The sequence below is a fragment of the Pimephales promelas genome, chromosome 7, assembly GCF_988280905.1.
Source record: "Pimephales promelas chromosome 7, fPimPro1.hap1.1, whole genome shotgun sequence".
NCBI classification, from domain to species: Eukaryota; Metazoa; Chordata; class Actinopteri; order Cypriniformes; family Leuciscidae; genus Pimephales; species Pimephales promelas.
Genome location: NC_142775.1, coordinates 12,432,458 through 12,458,543, shown reverse-complemented (window position 1 = coordinate 12,458,543; position 26,086 = coordinate 12,432,458). Strand labels below are relative to the sequence as shown.

The 26,086-nt window shown below is 36.3% G+C and overlaps 1 protein-coding gene across 1 annotated transcript; it reads right to left on the bottom strand.

Moving 5' to 3' along the window:
* Nucleotides 1-1,279: 1,279 nt before the first annotated feature.
* On the bottom strand, nucleotides 1,280-25,957 carry wdr75 (WD repeat domain 75). Its single transcript, XM_039669768.2, has 21 exons — nucleotides 25,788-25,957; nucleotides 23,436-23,565; nucleotides 23,261-23,326; nucleotides 23,077-23,176; nucleotides 21,075-21,199; nucleotides 18,702-18,772; nucleotides 18,133-18,249; nucleotides 17,956-18,044; nucleotides 17,717-17,875; nucleotides 15,705-15,764; nucleotides 15,509-15,624; nucleotides 15,073-15,248; nucleotides 13,981-14,132; nucleotides 13,692-13,872; nucleotides 8,167-8,261; nucleotides 7,574-7,669; nucleotides 5,612-5,781; nucleotides 5,309-5,368; nucleotides 5,065-5,217; nucleotides 1,893-1,984; nucleotides 1,280-1,728 (listed from the first exon to the last, which is right to left on the bottom strand). The coding sequence occupies exons 1-21, from the start codon at nucleotides 25,892-25,894 to the stop codon at nucleotides 1,503-1,505; spliced, it is 2,541 nt and encodes an 846-aa protein (XP_039525702.2). The 5' UTR covers nucleotides 25,895-25,957; the 3' UTR covers nucleotides 1,280-1,502.
* Between the last annotated feature and the right edge of the window lie 129 nt (nucleotides 25,958-26,086).

Here is a 26,086-nt window from a genome sequence, read left to right as displayed (position 1 = left end):
ATGTTTCATGAGGCCCTTCTGGACATACTGTCGGTCTTTAAACTCTTACTTCATTGCGTCAGTGCATATCGTCTGTATTTCTGTGAATGTGAAGCCTTATTTACATCTGTAAAATGTTTTTATATTCTTGTGTTGACTACTATTGTAATTCCGTTTTGTCCTATGTAATGCCACACAGATCACCTTGCCCTTGACTATTACAAAATGAAACACTTGTACTTGCAATAAATTTTACTTTTAAAATCCAGTTGAATGTAATGTAAGAACATCCATTATCTTTGTAGGAGCATATTGATTCTGTTCCTGTTGTGTGGTATACTTGCAATAATTGTGCTTCATACTCCAATGCAGGGGGAATATACAATTTGTACTGCATCTCACTTCAACCGAAATAAACAGATTTGTACCCAAATGCAACGTTCGAGTGGTTGAAATACGTAAGGGGGTTTAAGGCGTCGACTGTGAACCCGCAGGAGCAGCAATTGTACAGGGTCACATTCCTCAGAATGGTTTGCTGCTAATTTTCTCTAAAAGGCTCTTTCAGACTTTTTTTGGGGTTAATGCATTGACTAAAAGCTGAGTTGAGCTTGGCTTGCATGAGAAGTAAAGACAAAGAACGACCTGATAACTTGCCAGTAACAAACGCAATGCCTTCCATTCTGGGTGGGCAGCAAATCAGGCTGACCTGGCAGGTCTAGAATTTGTATGCAACTGAGTTAACTGTGTTTTTACAGTGCGGAACATCTATGTAGACGGCCAAAAACTATAAAGGCTGAATGTACTCTTATTAGTTGAAGCCTGAAGCAAACTGGGAGCAAAGCTCAACTTAAAATTCGACTTTGCTTGAACTAGAAATCAAGACGTGGGTAAGAGATAAGATATTGTCTCGTGTGAAATAACCTCTGTTCTGAGCAATTAATTTTGTACCACATCAGTCTTAAAAAGGCACATTATAACCATGACCTTTGATACATTTCCTGGAAAGCAGTTCTAATACATAAGGGGTTGACATTGGTTTACATTAGTACGCAGAAAAACAACAACAGGATTGAAGGAACTGTGAGGTGTTACCAACATATGATATATCTATGTATCTATCTATCCATCTATGTATATATCTATCTATCTATCTATCTATCTATCTATCTATCTATCTATCTATCTATCTATCTATCTATCTATGTATCCATCTATGTATCCATCTATGCATCTATCTATCTTTTTTGACCAGAAAGTTACAAAATCAATGCACAATTACACCAAAATAAATTTCACAGCACATTGTTCAAAAAAGTCCTTTATAAATTAATGTTAATGAAACTGGGATAAACATTACACTAACATTCAGAATTACAAAATAGTATTGTCCTTTTTGTTCCAAAAGGAATCATTCATCAAATCCCTAGTGCGTTGCGGCAATCCGATAAAAACAACTGCTAACCAACCACCATTCTGGGTTTGAAGAAAGTTTAACACATTAACAGGATCGTGAATTTGCATCGTCACGGTTTGGAGACAATGAGGCCAGTGATCCAGCTAAAGTCAGTCTTTCTGACCCTTTTCAGTTCCCTCTCTTGTGCTTTAGACAGCTTCGGCGTCACCTCATCCACTGAACCCTGGGCTCTGAGCTCCTGCTGACCATCACGGGTCTCCATTTCCCTCTCGGAGTCCTCTTCCTCTTCCTCTTTCTCACTCTCCATATCCTGATCTGAAGACTCCATTTCCTCTCTTTGGATCATAAACAGCAAAAGCATAATTATTAAATCAATGGGCTTGCAATACAGATATAATACAAAAAGGAGAAGGGAAACTGAGAAATAGGCATGTTTACTGCAATTAACTTTCAAAGAAAACATATTGTGCATGTACGGAAAATCCAAAGGGGGTCTTACCGGACTCCAGTGTTGGAGATCAGGAGGGAATTGACAAATATTGAGCACAGGACTGAAGCAGCAGGTAGAACATGAGCTGGTGTGTTTAACAACTAAAAAAATATATAAAAAAAAAAGATCAGAGGATGTAACAAGAACTAAATACTTCCATATCTATTTTTATATTCCCACCCAAGTAAAGCTGGGCGATATTAAATACTGGTGAAATAAAGCAATATTGATTGATTTCTATGCATGTTTTGGCCATATCTAGATTTTAATTTAATATATGTTTGATTTGTAAATGGCAAAGCCGAATGTCATTTGATTTGAAGAAATCAAATGTCATTTATATAGATCAGTCTCATATAGAACAGTCTTTTCAACAAATTCTTACAAATCTTCAAATTATCATAGAACTACTGGGATATAGTTCGGACATAAACACTGATTTCTATAGAGACGTTCAAAATAGAGCAAATTATCTTTTGGAATTAACTTGGCGCTTCAAATAACAAAAATTATTTAAGTGAATTATTCATTCAAGAGACTCATTTAAAAACACTGATTCATCCAGTAGAGGTGTAACGGTATCAAAAATCACAGTTTTAAAGTCACGGTTCGGTACGTTTTTGATACAGCAACAAGAAAGAAATGGCAGAGAAATTTCCTATTTGTTAAAAGAAAAATTATTTTTTTTAAATAAGTGCGAGTTTCCCTACATCTTGAAACTTTCAGATTTATAAATGGGGGTCATCTTTGAAGGATGAACAAATAATGTTTTGGTCATCACATTAAAAATAACATTTAAATATATATTTATTTTAGGGCTGTGCAAAAATTAATTGCGATTAATCGCATCCAAAATAAAAGTCTGTGTTTACATAATATATTTGTGTGTGCTGTATATAATTATTTTGTATATATTTTACACATGCATGTATATATTTAAGAAAATTTGTTATTCATATATAAAATACTTATATTTATATAATATAGATTATGTATTTATATATATATATATACAGAATTTAAGTGCAAATAATTCTTAAATATATACATGCATGCATAGGTATTTATATATACAAAATAATTATATACAGCACACACAAATATATTATGTAAACACAGACTTTTATTTTGGATGCAAATAATCGCAATTAATTTTTGCACAGCCCTAATTTATTTATATCATATTTCAGTTTTGAAGTGCTGGAAAAAGATGTGTGAAGTACTTGAAAGCATTTCACTATTCCAGCCAAACTGTGTTACTATATAAAACCAATGGTGAATGTTGCTAGTCTGTGGACGTAAAGTGTTACTAGTTCAATCATGGCACAATGTTTCTCCTGGTTTCCAAGTCAGCCCTTCTTGATCTTATAGAGATCTACGGTTAATAACGGAGAAATGTGAATGCTTCTCACTAGATCTCGCAGCGATGTTATTACTTCAGTGGCGAATTCAAATGTTTTCTTTACCGGATCTCTTAGCACCGAGTAGTAACAGTGTCGCTTGATAGACATCGGCTCACGCTGCACAGATGTTGCTTGTCCGAACTGATAAACGATCCGTGAAACAAACCTGATGGAGTTTTGGTTCCTTGCCACTGTTGCCTTGCTTTTTTGCTTAGTTGGGGACATTTAATATTTGACAATATTATTGATCTGTGTTGTATTATTTTCATGTTATCACGGTGAAGCTGCTTTGATACAATCTGTATTGTAAAAAGCGCTATATAAATAAATGTGACTAAATTTGACTGACTTGTAGTGTTGTTTTTGGCAGCCTGTTTCAATTTTAGTTTTAGTCTATTCTTTGTGTCAAGCTGACATTTTAGTTTTTATTAGTTTTAGTCACGTTCATACTCTTTTTAGTCTAGTCTATTTTTAGTCGAAAACTGATGACATTTTAGCCTAGTTTTAGTCGACGAAAACCGATGACATTTTAGTCGACGAAAGACATACTCTAGTTTTAGTCAATGAAAATTGTATTTTAGTCTCTTTTTAGTAGGCAATTCTATTTAACCCAGTCAATATATAAGTAGCTAGTAGGCTAGACTATAGACGAAACCAAATTTTTCTTTTAGCCAAACCCATTTCAAACAATTTTATCTTACTTATCTTATAGACCATTTCACAAGATGTAAACAACACTGGTCCAGAAGCACTTCCTGTTTCAGTTTTTTAACACTACATAAAAGCTGGGATAAAATACAACCAACAGAACATTTAAAACTGAATCAAAAAGTTAAACAAACATCTTTAAGATGTTTTCTTTACATGTGAAATAAAGAAAACAGTCTCAAACTGAAACAGGAAGTGCTTCTGGACCAGTGTTGTTTACATCTTGTGAAATGGTCTATTATCTTCTTATATTATTGTTACCTTATAGACTCAAGAATACATCCATTCCAGACACGGAAGACTCTCTGAATAAAATTTACAACATATTTACCAACCAAACATGTTAGAAGTAGCCTACACAAATGATGAAATGAAAGTTTTTCCAAATGTCATTTCTTCTTTTTCTCCCAAAGACGAATCCCTTTCTCTGTGTCAGACTTAACTTTGTTGTCGTTTATGCTAATGCCTGTTTCACACACTCCGTTTGCAGAGCGTATTTTTCCAGCACATGTTGCAGTAATAGATTAGCGCTCATACCACGCGCTCTAGGAGCGGTGCTGTGCATAACAGCAGAGCAGAGATCAATTGCATTATACATTTTGTTATAATAGTCATCGTCACACGACCAGCATTTACGTTGCGTCTCGTTTTCGTCAAGTGATAAAGGTTCGTTGACGACAATATTTAGGCATAATTTTCGTTGACGAAAGCAACGCTACTGACTTGAAACACATAAATGAGTAGCGCAGTTTCGTTCCGCTTGCCATTTGATGTTGCGCAATGCTGTGGTGGCTGCGCCAGCGCGAATTTTGTCGGCAGGAAAAATGATCCAAGGAATCGTTCGGTTTGTATGCGTACCGAACCGGAAGCTTCGAACCGAAACGGTTCAATACGAATTAAAATTAAAATATTATAATAAAATAAAATAAAACGAATATATTCAAATAAAACCAATTAAAATATTTTAAATAGACTGCAGCAATTTACATTTAGTCATTCAATTACATGTTAATGTAAATTACGTTATTTTGTTTGTTTAGAACCGTGAATCGTGAGCCCATCCTACTTACTTGTTTGATGGAAACTGAGCCCTGTTTCTGTTGGTGTTTGTCATCCACTGGATGGGATGGTGTGTGGAGTTTCTGCTGCTGCTGCTGCTGCTGTCTGTGTTTGCCCAACAGCAGGTAAAACGGAGTTACAGCAACGCTGTCATCAATGACAAGCTGTACCAACGAAACACATGAAAAATGACTTGTTTGGGGGGCCACAAAATAATTGAGCATAAGGGCAGAGCAAGAAAAACAAAAACTGTACCCGTTTACTTGATGACAACATTCTGTCCTCCTCTGTTGCCATGCTGAAGGTCAATAAATCCTAATAATTTAAGAGTTCATTTTAGTAAAATGTTAAGACACAACATGCACGGTATATCACATTTACACTGCACCCACATTTTTCCATGACTTGATTTTTCATATATTATATATATATATTTATATTTATATAAATATAATATTGACTTACTATAATAAATATAATTTATTACACATTTAATAATTAAAAACACTTTTCACTGACACTAACAAACTGGTTCAGGTCGTTTCATTTATCACGTACCATGTTTTGGGTGAGGAAGTACAGTTGAGATCTGTTGAGCCACTGGCAACTTTCATCACATCCATTCAACGGCTCCTCTCGAGGAACAAAAATGGCATGATGTACCTTTTCTGAACACACTTTCTCATGGGTGAACAGAGGCAACGGCTCGCTGGGTTTGAAAACAAACACTGTACAGGGACCAGAGAACACATTAAAAGCAGCTTGTGAATGAGTCTGAATAATGATCATGACACATTAAAGAAAGAAACCAAGAGCAATCAATCATAAATACACACTATTGCCAAGGCTAAGTACACACTGTAAAGTTTCAGGAGTGAAAACCACATTTAAATGCAGGAGTGAGTCTACTAAAATATTGTTCTGTACAGTATGTTTACGGAACATGACTCGCTCCCGAAATTATGATGATTGACATTGTGGTAAAAATAGCAACGTTCTGGCGTTTTTGGTAACCGCTATTCTGACCAAAGAAATATTAATGACAAAAACCTTGTTGTGTTGAGCAATCTTGAGTAAAGCACAGTCGAGAAGGCGTCAGCTTCACGCTCTTGCGGTGTTGCCAGGCCCAAAGCGTTTTTAGGCTTGTCGTTTAAAGGAGTAGTTCACTTTAAAAAAAACCTTTGCTGATAATTTACTCACCCCCATGTCATCCAAGATGTCCATGTCTTTCTTTCTTCAGTCGAAAAGAAATTAAGGTTTTTGATGAAAACATTCCAGGATTTTTCTCCATATAATGGACTTCAATGGGAACCAAACGGTTCAAGGTCCAAAAGACAGTTTCAGTGCAAACTGTTCAAAGGGCTTTAAACGATTCCAGACGATGAAAAAGGGTCTTATCAAGAGAAACGATCACTCATTTAAAAAAAAACAACAATGTTTAAGTTTTATAAGCTCAAATGGTCGCCTTGCTCTGTTCTGTGATGCGCGTTTATGACTTTCCTGTTCGAACTCGTTCATCAAAATGAACAAATCTTTTTTCGTGTCATTTGGTTCATTCAACGAACGAAATGAACGAGTTGACTCGGGAAAAGATTCGTTCATTTTGATGAAAACGCGCATCACAGAACAGAGCAAGGCCGACCATTTGAGCTTATAAAACAAACTTTCTTTTTTTTTTTTTTTTTAAATGAGCGATCATTTCGCTTGTTAAGACCCTTATTCATCATCTGGAATCGTTTAAAGCCCTTTGAACAGTTTGAACTGAAACTCTCTTTTGGACCTTGAACCGTTTGGTTCCCATTGAAGTCCATTATATGGAGAAAAATCCTGGAATGTTTTCATCAAAAACCTTAATTTCTTTTTGACTGAAAAAAGAAAGACATTGACTTCTTGGATGACATGGGGGTGAGTAAATTATCAGCAAAAGTTTTTTTTAAAAGCGAACTACTCCTTTAAACTTGCTCATAAAGCAATGGAGTTTCCAGAGTTATTAAAGTCAGTAAGTGAAGGTCACGATCGTGGTCTGAGCTGTCGACACGACAGATCTCGTCACAGTTGTTTTTGTTGGTGCGTCCGGCGATGCGAATAGAGGCCGAACCTTTGGCCTTATTATCAGCATAAAGCATTTGGAGTTATTTCGGTTTATTGTGGGCTTGTTTGCTGTTTTTCTATCAATATCTGGCAAGTTGAGGCTTGTACCACTTTCCCTTTGCTTTCTTGCAATGCACAAAGAAGAGAGAAATACATTTCTGATCCATGTTAAAATACAACTAACAACTAGCTGTTCAGTTCGGTTCTGTACACTGCGTAGAACGTTTGTAAATGCCTTTGTCATTACCTACATTTTGAAAGTTAATTCGGTAATTCGTAAATTCCTCAACCGAGTGTGTACATAACAGGCTTAAGCACTAAAAGGTGAATTAACAACTGAGTTTTGTTGCAGTGTGTACATGGCCCAAATGTATTGCTGACCAAAGGAGATGAGGAATGACAAGAAGCAGTGATCTTTCAAACACTTACGGTCTGTATGTTTAGACTGGTATGAAAAGGCAGCCACATTTTCTGACACGGGGTCCAGCTGCAGCTTGGAAACTTCCAAAGATGTGCTCCATTCCACTGTGAGAAAGAGATTTTACTAAGTAAATCTGACCATGCAAAAACAAACAGTGGAGAAAAAAAAAACAGGCTGAACAAGTCTAATAAGACAGAGGTTCACCGTATTCCAGCCATTATTTACTCACTCTAATGTTTTTCAAACCTTTATACTGTTGGTTTTTTAAAAATAGTAACCAATGGCTATCCAACTCCTAAACTGACCAAAAAGCCCATGAAAGTACCATAAAAGCAGTTCATGACAGATTACAAGTCAAGCTTGACAGACAATTTTGCTATGAAATGCCATTTTATGAAAAAAAGAGATGCTTTAAAATGTCTATTTTGTGTCTTGCAGAAAAAAAAAAGTCAACAGATTGTTTCGAACAACTTGAGGGTGAGAACATAAAGGTAATGTTATTTTTGGGTGAGCTATCCCTTTAAGCTGGCTCTTTCAACCAATGCCTCACATCACGGCAACATTTCAAAAGCAACTGAACCAATATTAATAGTGTACTTACAAGCACAAGTGAGGAGATTCCAGCAGCAGAGAAGGTTATTGGTGGTGGTGCCAAGCAGGTATTTGGAGCAGCTTAATCGGCCGAAACAAAGCTCCCTGGTGGATCAAAGTAGCTGCCATTAGTCGGTTTCACCGATTCAAAGACCACCGTGATCAGAAAGGCCCATTTTACTTGCATATTTCATCAGATTAGTCTCAGTGCATGATAATCAGTAGCCTTACTGTTAATGAGAAACTGTAATACGAGTCAACGAACAGTATCAAAAACATTTAACAATAAATATGACTGACTTATTACAATTGTCTAGACTATAAATAAACAAATAGATTTACTTTTTTGTGGGATAATAATGATCAATCATGGGCAAAGCTACCCACGATTTGACATCTCAACAAATCAGTTATAGGATTTGAAATACTGTACAAAGCCGATTTAGCACTCGCTGACATACCATACACACACATATAAACACACACACACACGATTATTAGGAACAATTTCTCATTAATGCAATTATCTAATCAGCCAATCACATGGCAGTTGCTTCAATGCATTTAGGGGTGTGTTCCTGGTCAAGACAATTTCCTGAACTCCAAACTGAATGTCAGAATGGGAAAGAAAGGTGATTTAAGCAATTTTGAGCAATCTGCTCAGTTACTGGGATTTTCACGCATGACCATTTCTAGGGTTTACAAAGAATGGTGTGAAAAAGGAAAAACATCCAGTATGCGGCAGTCCTGTGGGCAAAAATGCCTTGTTGATGATAGAGGTCAGAGGGGAATGGGCCGACTGATTCAAGCTGATAGAAGAGCAACTTTGACTGAAATAACCACTCGTTACAACGGAGGTATGCAGCAAAGCATTTGTGAAGCCTCAACACGCACAACCTTGAGGCGGATGAGCTACAACAGCAGAAGACCCCACCGGGTACCACTCATCTCCAATACAAATAGGAAAATATTTATTTATTATTATTTTTTTTGACCTATTTTGAGCTTCATAAATCATAAAACACTATACAGTAAAAAATAAACTACCTTTAAAGAAGGTTTACACAAAAAGTGAAAATTCTTTCATCATGTTGTCATGACAAAGGGAGACATTTTCCGCAGTACTGTTCATGTTTTTTGAGCAATTACAAAATAGCACAAACTCAATGAGTCCAATTAGTGAACATTTTTTTCATTTAGAACAGTTTTGTGAACTGGACCAACCAGTTCACTGGAAAAATCTGACACAAGAGACATTTTCTTATCAAAGGCAATAACTGCTTTAAATTTCAATCTTTTCATCTCACAAAGTTATCTTAAAAATATTTTTTTATAGTGCTAGCCTTGTTTCCATTGCAAATTTGCACAACACTTTTGCGTTGTTTTCTAAATCTAGATAAATAATCAGTGGCGGAGGAAGAATCTCAGTACTTAAGTAAAAGTACAAATAACCAGATAAATATTTACTTTAGTAAAAGTAGAAGTAACACAATGACAACCATACTTAAGTAAAAAGTACCTGATTTTAGATGTACTTTAAGTATTAATAACAGCATAACAATTTATTCTCTTAATGACCATTTTCTAATGATTAATAAAACATTTAATTCTAAGTCATTCAACCTAATACTCCTATATTGTTAAATAATGATGGAAAAAAAATTGTTGTCACCATTTCTGAAACAAGCTTGCAATTAGGCAATATAAACCACGCTTATCCTTACTATATGTTCATAACTATGTTTGGCAGGAAACGCGATTCATTTATGGTGTAATTCTGAACCTCTTGGCTTGCCATAATCCTAACCAAACGTATATTACACACGGTGTGTTTCCTATGCACGTAAAAACAAATTTTCGCGTATAAATTGCACGATTAACACACTGCTTGCGAGACGCATTTAGTGTGACCGGGTTGATGTACTGTATCTATGGCAACCAAACGTCACTGGTGAGACAAACGTGCAACGAACGGATTGTCAGATTGAGTTTTGGCAGGGGAAAAACTGATCAGAAAATGTAATGAAAAAGTAACAGAAGTTGTAGAAATGTAGTGGAGTAGAAAGTATAATAATTGCTGCAAAATGTAACGAAGTAAAAGTAAAAAGTATGCACTTATTCTACTTAAGTAAAGTAAAGATACGTGAAAAATGTACTTAAGTAAAGTAACAAAGTATTTGTACTTCGTTACATTCCACCACTGTTAATATTACGGCATATCTATTAACCGATGTAACTAAACATATTTTTTCCTTCTCGCGATAAATAATTTCAAAAAACATAGCAAAGGATGTTGGTTAGTATGTATTAGCCATTACTCTTTAATAAAAAGAGACGCGCGTTATCCAAGCATTAGCAGCCACGTATGAGGTGTTTCTCCCTCCTATCTGTTTCGAAGTCTTGACTTGTGGCATTTCTGTGTTGTTTTGAATACAGTATTCCCGAAATTTTGTCTTTTGAGTTTAATAAAGAACTCTTGTTTTGTCTTCTGCCCAAACATACCACCTCATATTTAAAGAATGATTGACTTTTACGTATGCCAGGCGACCTTGTGAAATATTCCTTATTTGAAAAGCCTGAAAGACCACCTCATGAGAGTATAAAAACGTTTTCGTGATATTATGGGTGTTTTTGTTAAATTGACTTGTTTCCATTTCGCGGATTTTCAAGTCACAAAATTTCAATTTGCGCAATTTGAAGGGTAATGGAAACGCAAAGTAAACTAAAAGTAACTAATGCTTTGCTTGCGTTTCACAAATAAACTTGGACCATCATAATGTTGAATAAATTACAGATTTTTCATGTTTGGGAGACCAATTTACTTGTCAGGATCCTTGACTTTCTAACTTCGATACGATAGCTTGAATAAAAGATCTATATTCAATAGATTTTTGAAACCACAAGGAAAAATTGCCACAACATTAAAGTGATAGTTCATTATTTACTCACCGTTATGTCATCCGAGACGTATGAGTGACTTTCTATAGATAAACACAAACCAAGATTTTTAAAGAGCACCTATCATGGATTTTTGAAAATGACTGTTCATGTAGTGTGGAATATAGCTCTAAGGGAATGAAAACATCCTGCAAAGATTTCTATCTGAAAGTGCACCGTATATAAAGTTATTGTCTTTCAAAAGTGAGAGTCGACTCTGAGTCTATGAAATGAATTGTTTTTGAAACGAGTCATTAGCTGTTACATCGTGACGTAGAGAGGTCATTGGCCGCACCCAGTTACTGCGCGCGCATACGGAAGTGTAAACTTGAAGTGACGTCTAGAACACATTCAAATACTTCAGCTGAGACAGTGTCATGTCGAGAAGACGCTGTGTTCAACATTGCAAAGACAGTTCAGCCACTTGTTTTCATTGTCCAGGGACGAGCATGTGAAGAATCAGTGGTTAGAGTTCATTTTTGCAACGATACCACAACAGTATAGCCCGAACCTTGTGTTCTCATCATTTTAATGGCGAATCATTCAAAAACATAAATGAATTCAAATGTGGATTCGCAAGCCGGTTGTTCCTGAAGGATGGCTCAGTATCCAGTGTATATGGATCAGGTTCGTCCTCCTCCGAATCACAATCTGTAAGTATTATTAATAATGTTTGCTGTTTTGTTTTCTGTAGCATACACACTATAGTTATATTGTGTTGTGTGTGTTGTGTACACTCCGCGCAGCTTCTAAGCGGTGTAAAGTTAGTTTTGTTTTTGATATTCACCAGACATTCATTAAAAAATGGCAATTACCTCCTAAACGACTTAGCCAAATATGACTTCGCTCTATATAATAAGCAATGTGAGTTTCACCAGGAAAGCTCGCTCTTGACGGAGACGCGAGTAAGGGACCGTGTGGAAAGTGCACTTTTCTGACACGTTTGTTCAAACACTATATTCAATTTTCAACACTTGACAAGCTATAATCCTGGTTATGGGCGTTCCGTTGCCGACAGTCTCTGCTTACGGTTTACCGATAACAACTGACTGGGTTATTTGACCAATCGCCGCAGATTCGCGTCACTCAAAGGAGGTGTTTGGGAAAATGAATCGTCGAACGAATCATTTGGGAGTCGTTGAGCAAATCAGTTAAAAATAAATGCATATTATAAGACAAATAAAGTGTTTTTTATCCTTGCATGCACGATAAACTGTTTTTGGGAACTCCCAAAACAAAAATAGGAACATTTCAAATGCTATGATAGATGCTCTTTAAGAAAATAATACATCTCTGAGTCAAACAAGCAGAAGCCATTCAAATGGCATTATGGACTATAATATGGATTATTTGCCTTAAACTTGGTTTGTGTTTATCTGAAGAAAGAAAGTCATGTCGAGGATGGCATGAGGGTTAATGAACTTTCATTTTTAGGTGAACTACTCTTTTAAGGGAATAAATTCTTAGTACGGTAACATTTAAATGGTTTCTTAAGTTTGATAATTAATCTGCTAGGTCATGTTTACAACAGGTTGTGTTGTCTTAGTTATGCCAAGTTGTCATGGCAAAGACACTGACAGGTTATGATGTATTGGTTTATGTCAAGGTGTCATAAAGACATCTCAAACAACGTCACATTTGCATTAAAAATGTCATAATTGAGCGAATGACACATTGACAGTGGTCATAAACATGCATGAAACCTCTTTCATATTCATGACATGCCTCATGTTGTGATTATGAAGTTGCCATGCACACCCCTTCAAGTAAAGCGTTACCTTCTTTACTTTTGATCATAATCAAGTAAAGATATAAATATATAACTACATATAAAGTATTTTCTCATCAACAGAAACCATGTTGTCTGAGATTTGGGCCGCCTGATAGCTCCATTAATAATATATATTTTTTTTTCATTAAATTAAAAATAAATATTTCATAAGCGTAACTGGTGCACATTGCATTCCCAAATACACGATAAACTCAGCACATGAGCTGGAGTTAATGCCATTCATTGTAAAATGAGACCCTTCGCTCTGAAACACACAGCGTAATACTTATTTAATTCAAATGCACACTGAAATGCGTCTCTTCGCTGTCAGAGAGAAGAGAGCAAGAAAGCACATCTTGTATCAGTGCATCGATACTGCAGAAAATTAATTAAACTATTTCAAATTTCAGTATTGAAAATTTGACAACACTACAATTTACAGCTTTGGTAATGCAGGGAAAAAGGAAGAACTGAGAACAGTTGACAAAGAATGTTATGCACTTTTGATCACGACGTACCCTAAACTTCCTTTTTTCTCAAAAACAACGACAGAGTGAAACTGTGTCCCTCGAGACCCTGCAGAGGTTGGCTTGCACCCAACTCCTTAAGCAGGACTAAATCCCCAGTCTCTAAAACTTCATTGAAGTTACTACCACTCAAACTGTCCGGACAGCCAGAAAAGAACTCAGGGAATGCAACCCACTGCTCTGCATGGGACACACCCCTAATGGCTGTCGGTTCACAATAAGGACACAGAAATCCATTCAAAGCACATCAGAAAGAGTTTAGACTGGCTGATTTGGAGACAGGAAAACATCTAGTACCACCTTATTTGTCCAGGTGGTTGGCAGAGGGTGGTGAGCAGCTCCCAGGTGTCCGGGCTCCATATGGTGACCACTTCTTGGAAGCTCACCGCCAGTAGAGAGCTATCGGCTGAGAAACTGCAGTTGGTGGGCTTTAAGTTATGGTAGTTTCCCACAAAATCACATGACCAGAAGTTCTGGTCCTCTAAAACAGAAATGGAAACGTTGCGGTGAGACAGGTATGTCTGGATTCAGACTCATGATCTTTGGCCAACATTAACACCTTTGTAAATGTCTGGAGGGTTTGACTCACGTTGAGTGTCTGCGTCAGCACCCGGACACCATGCTTTGAACTGGCCGTCTTCTGCTGTGGTCACCAGCATGGTGGTCTCCTCAGAAGAGCTGAAGCACATGGATATAATCCGATCCGTGTGGGCGGCAGAGATGCTAGTGTTCAGAACGAAGCTAATGGGACAGAACAATACACAATTACAGTCAGAAATAAAGCCTGTTTAGAAATATGAAACTTTCAGTTTCAGAAAAGTCAGTTTCTTTATAAAAAAAACCCTTTAATTCCACAAGGACTCATGAAAGAGACAGTTAAAACATTTAAATAAATGCTTACCTTCATTTCTCAGGATTCTTTGATTAATTGAATAAAGGTTTCCAGACATATTAAATCAACACAATTGTGTTCAACATAGAAAAAATAATAAAAAAAATTTTCTTGAGCACCAAAATAGCATATTAGAATGATTTCTGAAGGATCATATGAAACTGAAGACTGGAGCTTATAATTGATGAAAGTTCAGCTTTAACATCACAGGAATAAATAACATTTGAAAATATATATTAAATAGAAAAGAGTTATTTTAAATAGTTAAATTTCACAATTTTAGAGTATTTTGGATCAAGTAAATGCAACCTTGTTGAGGATAACCGACTTAATGTTCATGTTTTTTTTAAATCGCTGACCCCAAACTTTTTAATAGTGGTGTAAAAAAATATATATACATTTTTGCCACTGCACTGCTAGCAAAATGTTCTTTGACAAACCTGCAGCAAAAATACATGTCTAAAAGCTAATAAAAATAAAATTAATAATGAAATTATTATAATGAACAAGAAAATGTATACACAGTTTATGTAATGTTTTGGGATTTAGGAGCACCTAAATATTTGATGGAAGTGATTTACGTGTGGACCGTGACAAATATTTTACATTTTTCAAATTTCATAAGTTGACCTGAGACAACAATATAATAAAATTTAAAAAGCCAGTTCATGACCTCTTTAATCCATTCAATGGCGCTCAAAATGCGAGAGGGAAATGCTGGTATCGTCACATTTTTAAAACTTCAGTACCGGCTTTTTTGACAACACTATTCCATACTAGCATGAATACCTTTGCGTTGTCTCATCGAAAGCCCACAGTTTGAGAAAAAACTCAAGATCTGAAGATTCTCGTCCCCTTTCCTCCACTGTAGCAAGCCAGGAACCTTTTACGTCAAAGACAGCCTTTACCACTTCAAACTGATCCAGACCGGCTTCATAAATATATTCTTGCTGCACTATGTCCAGCTGTGAATACAACAAAAAGACTGTTTTGTACACATTTATCCAAAATATGAAATAAATAAATATATTTTCTCATGAAAACGGGCCCACATTTCATGTGATTTCACCTGATATGTTCTTGCAACAGTCAATGACCCGTGTCAGCAGAACGCACAACTAATAAGTCATGTGATTATACATTTTCCAAAACATTCTTCCCCATATACTTGCTTATGCTTGAGAAAAGTTAGGCTTTAACGTAGCATCGACACTTTTACACTCACATTGTAGAGATGCTTGTCACGTAACAGGGAGTAGAACTGCAGATGTCCCGGTTTCCCATTCAGCACTAAAGCTTTACTGCGCGGATCAATCATTAGATCAGTCAAAACGGCATCACCTGAAAGCATCGGAAGAAATAAACTTTTACTGCCATAGTTGTGAAGTCCAAACGGTTCGTGCAAATGAGACTTTACAAACCTGTGACTAAACCCTGAATCAATCCAGACACTTTGAAGTTGCTCTCGATAACTGTGATCTCTGAGGAGGAAGAGAAGGAAAATGACAATCCAGAAAGCAGTGCAAAATTATACCATACTGAAATATGGGGCCAGAGACTGACTCGATCTGTCAATTTCACAAAATCCCCAGGTTGTAATTCATCCACAAAATAATAAAAAAAAATACTTTACATAAAGTGAAGCCATTTAGTTTTTCTGAAATGAAACATTTGGCAATTTCTGCCCATATTTTCATTAGCTTGATCAAGGGTCATGTTACAAGATTATATAATAAACCGCTAATCAGGTAGAGAAAGATTTCTTATGCTCACAAAGGCTGCATTTATTTAGTCTTAAAGGAGTAGTTCACGTTTAAAAAAACTTTTGCTGATAATTTACTCACCCCCGTGTCATCCAAGATGTCCATGTCTTTCGTTTTTCAGTCGAAAAGAAATTAAGGTTTTTGATTAAAACATTCCAGCATTTTTTTTCCATATAATGCACTTCAATGGGAACCAAACGGTTCAAGGTCCAAAAGACAGTTTCAGTGCAAACTGCAAACTGTTCAAAGGGCTTTAAACGATTCCAGACGATGAATAAGGGTCTTATCAAGCGAAAAGATCGGTCATTTAAAAAATAAATAACAAAGTTTAAGTTTTATAAGCTCAAATGCTCGCCTTGCTCTGTTCTGTGATGCGTGTTCGTGACTCTCCTGTTCGAAAATCTTATTCCGAGTCAATTCGTTCATTTCATTCATTGAATGAACCAAATGACTCGAAAACACAGAACAGAGCAAGACGACCATTTGAGCTTATAAAACTTAAACTTTTTTTTTTTTTTTTTTAAATGAGTGATCGTTTTGCTTGATAAGACCCTTATTCATCGTCTGGAATTGTTTAAAGCCCTTTGAACAGTTTGTAGTTTGCACTGAAACTCTCTTTTGGACCTTGAACCGTTTGGTTCCCATTGAAGTCCATTATATGGAGAAAAATCATGGAATATTTTCATCAAAAACCTTAATTTCTTTTCAACTGAAGAAATAATGAGATGGACATCTTGGATGACACGGGGGTGAGTAAATTATCGGCAAAAGTTTTTTTTAAGTTAATTATTCCTTTTAGCCCGGGACACACCAAGCTGACGTCAAAGAACTAGCGGAGACGAAAGCAAACTCTGTTGTTGCCTTTCGGCCATAAAGCTGTTCTTGAACACACTAAAAGGACTAAAGGCTAGCACGTGCGTTCTGCGCCTGCATACAATTAAATATCTGTCTATATCAGCAGGTATCAATAACCTTTTTTAGTCATTGAAAAAGGGAAACGGAAAACTGACTGCACAAATCGTAAACAAAGCAGCACTTCCTTATTTTGGATATCAATCACACTGATCATTTTCTTCATTCCACTCAGCTCTTGTTATTATGAAAATATTTGTGCATTTGAACGCTCAGGTAAGACGACAAAATTATAACAGCCTTCTGTCTGTACCGCTCTTTTATTATCAATTCGCTATGATTCTCAAGCACTGACTAGCTAAGCTGAACAGCCAATCAGACTTCTCTCTCTCTCTCTCTCTCTCTTTCACTGATGCTGATTCAACATGCTGATTCTGTCAAAACATACCTGACAAAAGCCAATGCTTTTGAGGAACACAGCGAAAAAACGAAGACGACTGACGCTCAAAAACGTTTTACCGTTTTCGAATCCATTCAACCGATTTTCTGATATTTAGAAGAATATCAGTAACCAGACAGTTTCTGGTCTCATTGACTTCCATAGTATATATTTTTTTCCTACTATGGAAGTCAATGAGGCCAGAAACGGTCTGGTTACTGACATATCAGTAACCAGAATGGATTCGAAAACGGTAAAACTCAACTGTTTACCTCAGGGGGAGTTGTAAAAATGAGACTATTTCCAAAAAAAGTGGAGTATCCCTTTAAAATCGTTTGGAGTGAAATTTGCGAGATTCACAGCAAAGCTGAAGACTTACTGTTGTCTGAATGGGAGACACAAAACAACTGCCCATCAGGTGATGCAGATACATGTAAAATGGATCCTCCGAGACGGGGCAAGAAATCTTTTTTGCCGCTTGCCCCACACTGCCACTGGACAAGCACCGACTCAATGCCTCCACTCAGCAGAATAGTGCCTGTAGAGACAATAACAGTCATGTTTTCTCAGATGGGGACTCTAACACACAGCAGAAGAGGAGAAAAGGTGTGAACCCACCTTCAGGAGTAAAACACAAAGTGTTTACAGCATTGTGATGCCAGTGCAGGGTGGAATACGTGTACTCCTTTTTGTGATTGAAGTTTCTCCTGTGGCAAAACCAAAGCAAGGTAAATCAAACCGATCATGTGACCTGCATATGAACTAAAAACACTGGACGATGAACTCTGGCCTTACCAGAGTCGAATCTTTCCATCTTCATGACCGGTGGCGATGCAGTCGTCCGTAGGGTTACAGGCTATGCATGTGAATGCATTTTTGGCTCCTTTCTTATCTGTGGCTTTTAGATAAAAACTACAAACGAGGACAAAAACATTGAAACTTTAAAGGAACAGTTCACCCAAAAATTAAAAACTGTCAGTAACACTTTAGTTTAGGGTCCAATTCTCAGTATTAGCATACACATTACTAGAATATTGGCTTTTTATTAGTACTTATAAGAACTGGATGGTGTGACAGCTGATCAAATTGTAGTGTGAAAATTAATAATACCTTTTGTGTTCAATTGAAGAAAGTCATTCAGTAAATTACCATTTTCATTTTGAGGAGAACTATTTCTATAAGGCTCATTTCTGTTGTCTCAACTTTGTTGTTTTCACAAAAAAAGTGGTGGTTTTTGAAAAACCAACAGAAAGCCCAAAACACGTGTCATGTGTTCCCTAAGGCCAGTAAATAAGCAGTGCGGTTGGACATGTTCCTACATGTTCTGACCTTAAAAAAGCTATTCAGGATACAGCGGTCATTACCTGTATGTCTTCTGCTTCCTGAAGAAAAAAACATCAAGTTGGAGGTTCTTGGCAAATGCTATGTATTCCCCCTAAAAAACACACAATTTACAAAAAACGCAATGTTAAAGAAACGACTGATTCTCTAGAGCTAACTGGAAGGTTGCTGGTCCAATGCCTTGAGCTTGAAAAGAAGTATACCGTTTTTTTTCTTGTTTGTACATAACCACAAATAAGGTTGAGAAGTCATGATGTATTATGGCTTTATCAAAACAACTGGTAAAGCTGCAATCGGGTTGAACATGGTATTCGGTCTACAAAAATAACACCAGGATGCGCCACGATAATTAACCCACAGGGGGTTCCTTCCAACCATGTTTACTTTCCACATCAACCCTCTGACACGGGCAATGACTGAGCAGGATGTCGATGGATTTATCCATGACAAGCTGAGCAGGTATGACATAATCTTCACCCAGAGCAACCTCCACACAGCCAGACGTGAACTAATGTTTAATATTACAGCATAATAATAAAAAATACAGACATGCAAATTGGATTTCAGCTTGGCTCTGGTATGGAGAGGTTAATACAGCTTTTTGCAATTAGTCTGTCCTACTAGTTAAACTGTAGACTTTATTTTTATGGTCTACAGACTTGTAGACGTGACTTAAAGATAATTTATGACTGCATCGTCATAGAAATAACTAATATTAGCTGATAGTGAAAACTTTATTGTGCATGCTCATTTCTAAAATTTTACACTTTAGTTTACCTTTTTGCTGCCATCTAACTCTCACTTAAAGGAAAAATTCTGTCAGTAATTACCGGTACTCTCCCTCATGTTGTTCCAACCCCGTAAGACATTCGTTCATTTCCAGTTTCGTTCATTGTGTCAATTACACAAAGGGATAGTTCACTTTTAAAAAAAAAAATTTTTCATATGTTTTAGCTCAATTTTTTATAGCTTTACCTCAAGGGCATCCAAGATGTAGTTGTCTTTGTTTCCACAGTATTTTGATATTTTTAAGTCCAAATTAAACATGATTTAATGACTCGTAAATGTAAGTACACATTGATGGCCTAAGACACGAAACGAGCGGTTTGTGAGAGAAAACAAACAGTATTTATATCGTTTTTACCTCTTGTAACCACAGTCACGTCCAAGTGATCTGAAGGCACAGGCGCTTCATTCTGCACAAGTGCCGGAAGTGATCTCTTGCGCGGTAGCGAAAAAAAATCAACGTTGTCTGTTGATATATCGAAAACGTCTTCCACTGCGATTCCTGTATATTTAAATACGTTTAGATCTTCACAGTGAAGGATAACACTTCCGAAATCTGTGTAAACAATGAGTAACGTACACGCGCGAGAAATCACTTTCGGGGCTTTCCGGCGCTTGCGCAGAGAGAAGCGTCCTCGTCCTCAGATCACTTGGACGTGACTGTGATTACAAGAGGTAAAACGATATAAATACTGTTCGATTTCACACCAACCGCCCGTTTCGTGTCTTAGGCCATCAATGTGAACTTACATTTACGAGTCATTAAATCATGTTTCATTTGGAATTCTCTGTGCATGCTCTTTGAGGTGGTGACCATAGACCTCCAGACAAGAACGGTTTGACCTAAAAATATCTAAATTGAAACTACTGTGGAAACAAAGACTCCTACATCTTGGATGCCCTTGAGGTAAGCTAAAACATATCAAAAATTAATTTCAAAGTGAACTATCCCTTTAAGTTGAAATAGTTGCCAAGTGCTCCTTTAAGTTTATCAAGCGACGAGAATACTTTTTGTGTGCAAACCCCCCCCCCCCCCCCCCCCCCAAAATAATGACTTTTTTCAACTGTTCATCTTCTATCATGTGGCCCTCTGAATGAGTTACATATTGTAACAGTGCAGCACTACTGTGTTGTACGTCAGAACGTAGGCTCACTATTGTCCGACACTGGTCATGTGTGTGATGTGTGTGTCACTCAGAGGCCCACAGAGAAGGAAATGAATAGTTGAATAAAGTCGTTATTTTTGGGGTTTTTTAACTATTTTTTTTATCCTTTGTTATTAATCTTAAGATTAACATAGGGTGAGATCTGTTACTGTTTAATGTTCTGTTATGATGGGAATTATATACACAGTGAAGTTTCATCTACACAAAGAATTGGAATTAAGTGTACAGTTTAAATGTATATTAAGAAATATGCTTTTCATGCGATCATTGTGTCTTTGTATTAATGCAAGTACAATTGTATTGGTTTGTTTTTCACATTAATAGATTTTAACACCTAGAAAAAGAAAAATCCTTTCAAAACATTATTAATCAACAGGCAAAGCCTTGAAAAAATAAAAAGGATGCATTAACCACCCAAAAAGAAAGTGACGAGTGAGCTCTTACCCCTCGACCGATTGCCGTGCAGCTGGGGTTAGGGCTGATATGACTGGAAACAGCAGACAGCTCTTTGGCCTCCACCTCCTGATCTGCTGACTTGGGCAGGTGTGTGGAAACCAACTGGAAAGACTCTGGACATGCAGACACACAAAGCTCAGGAAATGCACCTCATTCACCTCATGAAACGATTTGTTAAGGTCCTTCTTTCGAAATCTAAATTGGCTGTCTTAACTTATAAACAGTGCCTCTATTATGCTTATTCAGATATTACCTTTCACATAGTGTGTAATATTGCTGCTTGTGAATGTAAAAGGTCTGCAAAGTCTCAAAGATCAATGTGCAGATAAATGGTTAATGCCCCCCAAAAGAAAGACCCCGATTCGGAACCGCCTGAAACGAGTCGTCAGTAATTCCAGGCTTACTTCCTGCTTGAACCTACGTAGATTTTTAACAAATTTGAATAATGCCAGCCTAAGGTCTTTTTTGGCTGCCCGTGAACAATGCCTACCACAACCAAGTCGTGCTTGAGCAGGGCGACGGTAGTTCGGGTTCATCAGCTACTTCTTACAGTTTCATTATTGGACTCAGGCTTGAATTGACATGGTGAAATCACAGCAATCAATTAAATTTGTATCACTGTTTATAAAAGCGCTGAGGAATCCTCCAGAATTCAGAGATGGTAACGGCAATTTTTGTTTCCGACACACACTGCAAATGGTAGACCAATCACAACAGACTGGGAGACTTGTAGGAGACCCCGAAAACTAAATTCGTAATCTTTAATATTACATAAAAACTGCAAATCAGTCCTCATAGAAACAATGCTGTGTTTACAAAGTCTAAAAAGGACTAAAACAATAAGCTCTTTGAGACCAACTAATATTCAGATTACCTAACATTAATAAAAAAAATTCTGTTTCGATGAGATTAGTTTGCAATCATTTGAATTCGATTTTTCACATCAGTTTACAATTGTGGAAAATAATTTTACATCTTCTTCATATAAAAAAACCCGAAGTAAACTGTGGTTGCTGGCTTTACACATCAGTCTGGTGGTTTCTTAATGTTTAAAGGAGTAGTTCACTTTTGAAAAAAACTTTTGCTGATAATTTACTCACCCCCATGTCATCCAAGATGTCCATGTCTTTCTTTCTTCAGTCGAAAAGAAATTAAGGTTTTTGATGAAAACATTCCAGCAGTTTTCTCCATATAATGGACTTCAATGGGAACCAAACGGTTCAAGGTCCAAAAGACAGTTTCAGTGCAAACTACAAACTGTTCAAAGGGCTTTAAACAATTCCAGACGATGAATAAGGGTCTTATCAAGCGAAACGATCACTCGTTTTATAAATAAATAACAAAGTTTAAGTTTTATAAGCTCAAACGCTCGCCTTGCTCTGTTCTGCAACGCACTCCTATTCGAACTCGTTCATCAAAATGAACAAATCTTTTTCAGAGTCATTTGGTTAATTCGGCGAAAGAAACGAACGAATTGATTCGGAAAAAGATTTGTTCATTTTGTTGAACGAGTTCGAATAGGAGAGTCACGAACGTGCACTACAGAACAGAGTAAGGCGAGCGTTTGATCTTATAAAACTTAAACTTTGTTATTTTTTTTGAAAAATGAGCGATCGTTTCGCTTGATAAGACCCTTATTTATCATCTGGAATTGTTTAAAGCCCTTTGAACAAGTTTGCAGTTTGTACTGAAACTGTCTTTTGGACCTTGAACCATTTGGTTCCCATTGAAGTCGATTATATGGAGAAAAATCCTGGAACGTTTTCATTAAAAACCTTAATTTCTTTTCGACTGAAGAAAGAAAGACATGGACATCTTGGATGACATGGTGGCGAGGAAATTATCAGCAAAAGTTTTTTAAAAAGTGAACTAATCCTTTAAGTGGGCAGGTCTTTGAAAAATTAAGCTGCAATGTGGGGCAGAATAGTGTCCGCTCCAGCAAACAACATGACTTCATTAGAACTCAACTCGGCAGTGAAATACGACGTACCCTTTTTGTAAACTGTACCCATGGAAAGATGAAGGAAAATGACTCCCTCATGTTCCTTGGACACGTATAGAGCAAACAACGGGGATCCAATGATAAATGTCTGGGTGAAAAAAAAAAAAAAAGAACAACATTTAAGGAATGACAATATTTACTGCAGCAGAAGCCTTGTCGACACAAATCGTACCTTGATGAGGATGCCGTCAATGAAGTCCCATAGTTTAACAGTGCCATCTGCTGAGCAAGAGTAAACCTGCAGCGGAATTAATAAAAAGCATTTTGATGAGAGAATCATCTGTTTATGTAAGGGATAAGTAAGTCAAAATGAACCTATTTCTAAACTCAGGGTAAAGCACACAGACCTGCAGGTGATTGGCAGGATTGAAGGCGATGCCTGTGACTTGGTTGGTGTGGCCCTGCAGACTATGGACCCACTCTTCTGTCCGTGTGCTGTAGACCTTCACTGAATCTCCAGACACGCACAATACAAACCTGCAACCATGACACATTACATTTAAGTGATACACACAATGGCTCTCATTAATGAAACATTCGTAAATATACGAGTAAATATGAGTGATTTGCGTGTAAAAGAGACCTTCCCGAAAACTCTTCTCCTGATTCACAAATACTTCGTAAACGTCAGATGTGATAGTGAAATGTGTGTGTTAATGAATTCCATTTCCAACCAGTCGTAAATGGGATGCGTGTGCACGTTCATTCTCAATTACCATAAATCCCGCCCATTATATCCAACTGACATCTATATAGGCATATAATATAACATGAATGCGAATGAAAAAAAAAAAAGATTTCTCAGATGCAGAAATTGAAGTTTAATTATCAGAAGTTCATTTTTTTTTTTTCCAAGCGTACATAGTGGCGTATCAGGTCCTAAAAAAAGGAAGCTTGGCAGCATATTACAGATGCAGTTAATGGAGTTTCATCTGTTAATCGAACAGTCCCAGAAGTGAGAAGAAAATGGTTCGACATTAAGCTTGACAGCAAAAAACGAATTAGTTCACTTTGGAAAAATCGTATTCAAACTGGAGAAGGACCGCCATCAATCACTAGATCTGCTATTACTGGCTCTCATAATAAAAGTAAAAACGTACAAAATATTTTTTTTCAAAATGCTGTTAAATATGTACCCGATTAAGGTGAATTAAAATGCAGCTTTATTAATGAGCAAAACGTTCGGATGTTAAGCGCACCATTTATGCGTGACTGGGAGCAGGTGTAGATTTCTTGCGTACAAAGTAACATTTGGAAAATACGAACATTTTAATGAATCCAAAAATTTACGCCAGAACCCTTTTACACACGATTTACACAAAAATTTGTTCTGCTCGTGTTTCATGAATGAGACCCAATGCCTTTGCTGTAATACTTCATGCCTGTGGTTTACTTGGAAAAAATTATTCTTGTTCATTGATCTTATTCATATGCACATTGTAATTATCAAACAACACGCACACGATTTATTTGGCTTTCTGTAAAATGGAATTGAATGTTTAATGTAAAATTACTAAAAAGGTTAACTGTGGCTATTTATTTTAATCTCTTGAAAGCCCAAACTTAAGAAAAAAAAAACGAAAAAAAAAAAACGAAATCTACTACACTATAGAAAAATTACATAAGCATTAATGATATTCCTCATTTTCATTTTAACTAGGGGAAATAAAATACGATTAAATCGCATCCAAAATAAAAGTTTGTGTTTACATAATAAATGTGTGTGTACTGTGTATAATTATTTTGCATATATATATAAATACACACACATGCAAGAATATATATTTAAGAAAAAATGTGTTATTTATATATAAAATGTTAATATTTATATATAATATAAAATGACGTAGAAATATACATACAATATATACTGTACATGCACATATTTCTTAAATATATATACATTAATGTGTGTGTATTTATATTTAGGCCTACAAAATAGTTAACTTATACAGTAACACACACATATTATGTAAACAAACTTTAATTTTGGATGCGATTAATATATATATATATATATATATATATATATACACACACACACACAGAAAAATACTTCTAAAAATAACTTTAATAGTATCTCAAAGATATGAAACCAAACTAGCAAATGTCAACGATGTCAAATAAACCCTAATTATTTAATTTATTTTGGAAACAGAACGTTGTTGACTTTATAGCATTTCTCACAGAATAGATAAGCATTCTTCTGCATACAAATATAGCCATCTTTAATTTTAGGAAGAATTTTAAAAGTAAGTTAAATAAAAAAAGCAGCACTAACAGACTTGTCATAGCAAACGTCAAGACTAAATTTTTACTGATGTCAATCTGTGATATCTGCAAAGTACTTAAACATCAGAAGTGAGTGTTGTACACTATTATAGATATTTTTATTAAGAAATAGCATGATGTGTCTATTGAACAGCGTTGAGTAAATATCTGTATAACGTTACTTGAAAGCAAAAACCAACAACAAATTCAGCAGTTTAAACAATCAGCAATGTTCAAGACATTTTAAAGATACAACTGAACCTGCCATTCAGTCAAACAAATGCAGATCAGAGATTGCCATAATTTTCTAACAGACTGACCACGCATCACTTAGGGACCATTCCCTCCACAACACAGCTCAATGTTTATTCAAGACGAGAAATTAGAGGATCTACAGACAGATTCAGGCACAAAAATGTAGCGGATACCTGGAGTCATTTGAGATGATCGGAGGTCTAATGTTAATTTTACTGCCGCCACAGCGAACCACGCGGATATCACTCCTTTCCACCATGTTTTTAGCCTCTCTGAACATCACATGTGGCCGCTGTGTGATTCTTCTTCGTCTGTAGTGAAAAGAAACTAAAAGAGCACAGCGTCATCATGTGGCCGGGGAGCTACTGCGAGAACAAGGATAAGTTATGAAACAGTATGTAAAACAGGTAAATTTGTTAACTGATAGTTAGGGTTAGCCTTAGAAAATACGGTAAAGCAATCGTATTATTAA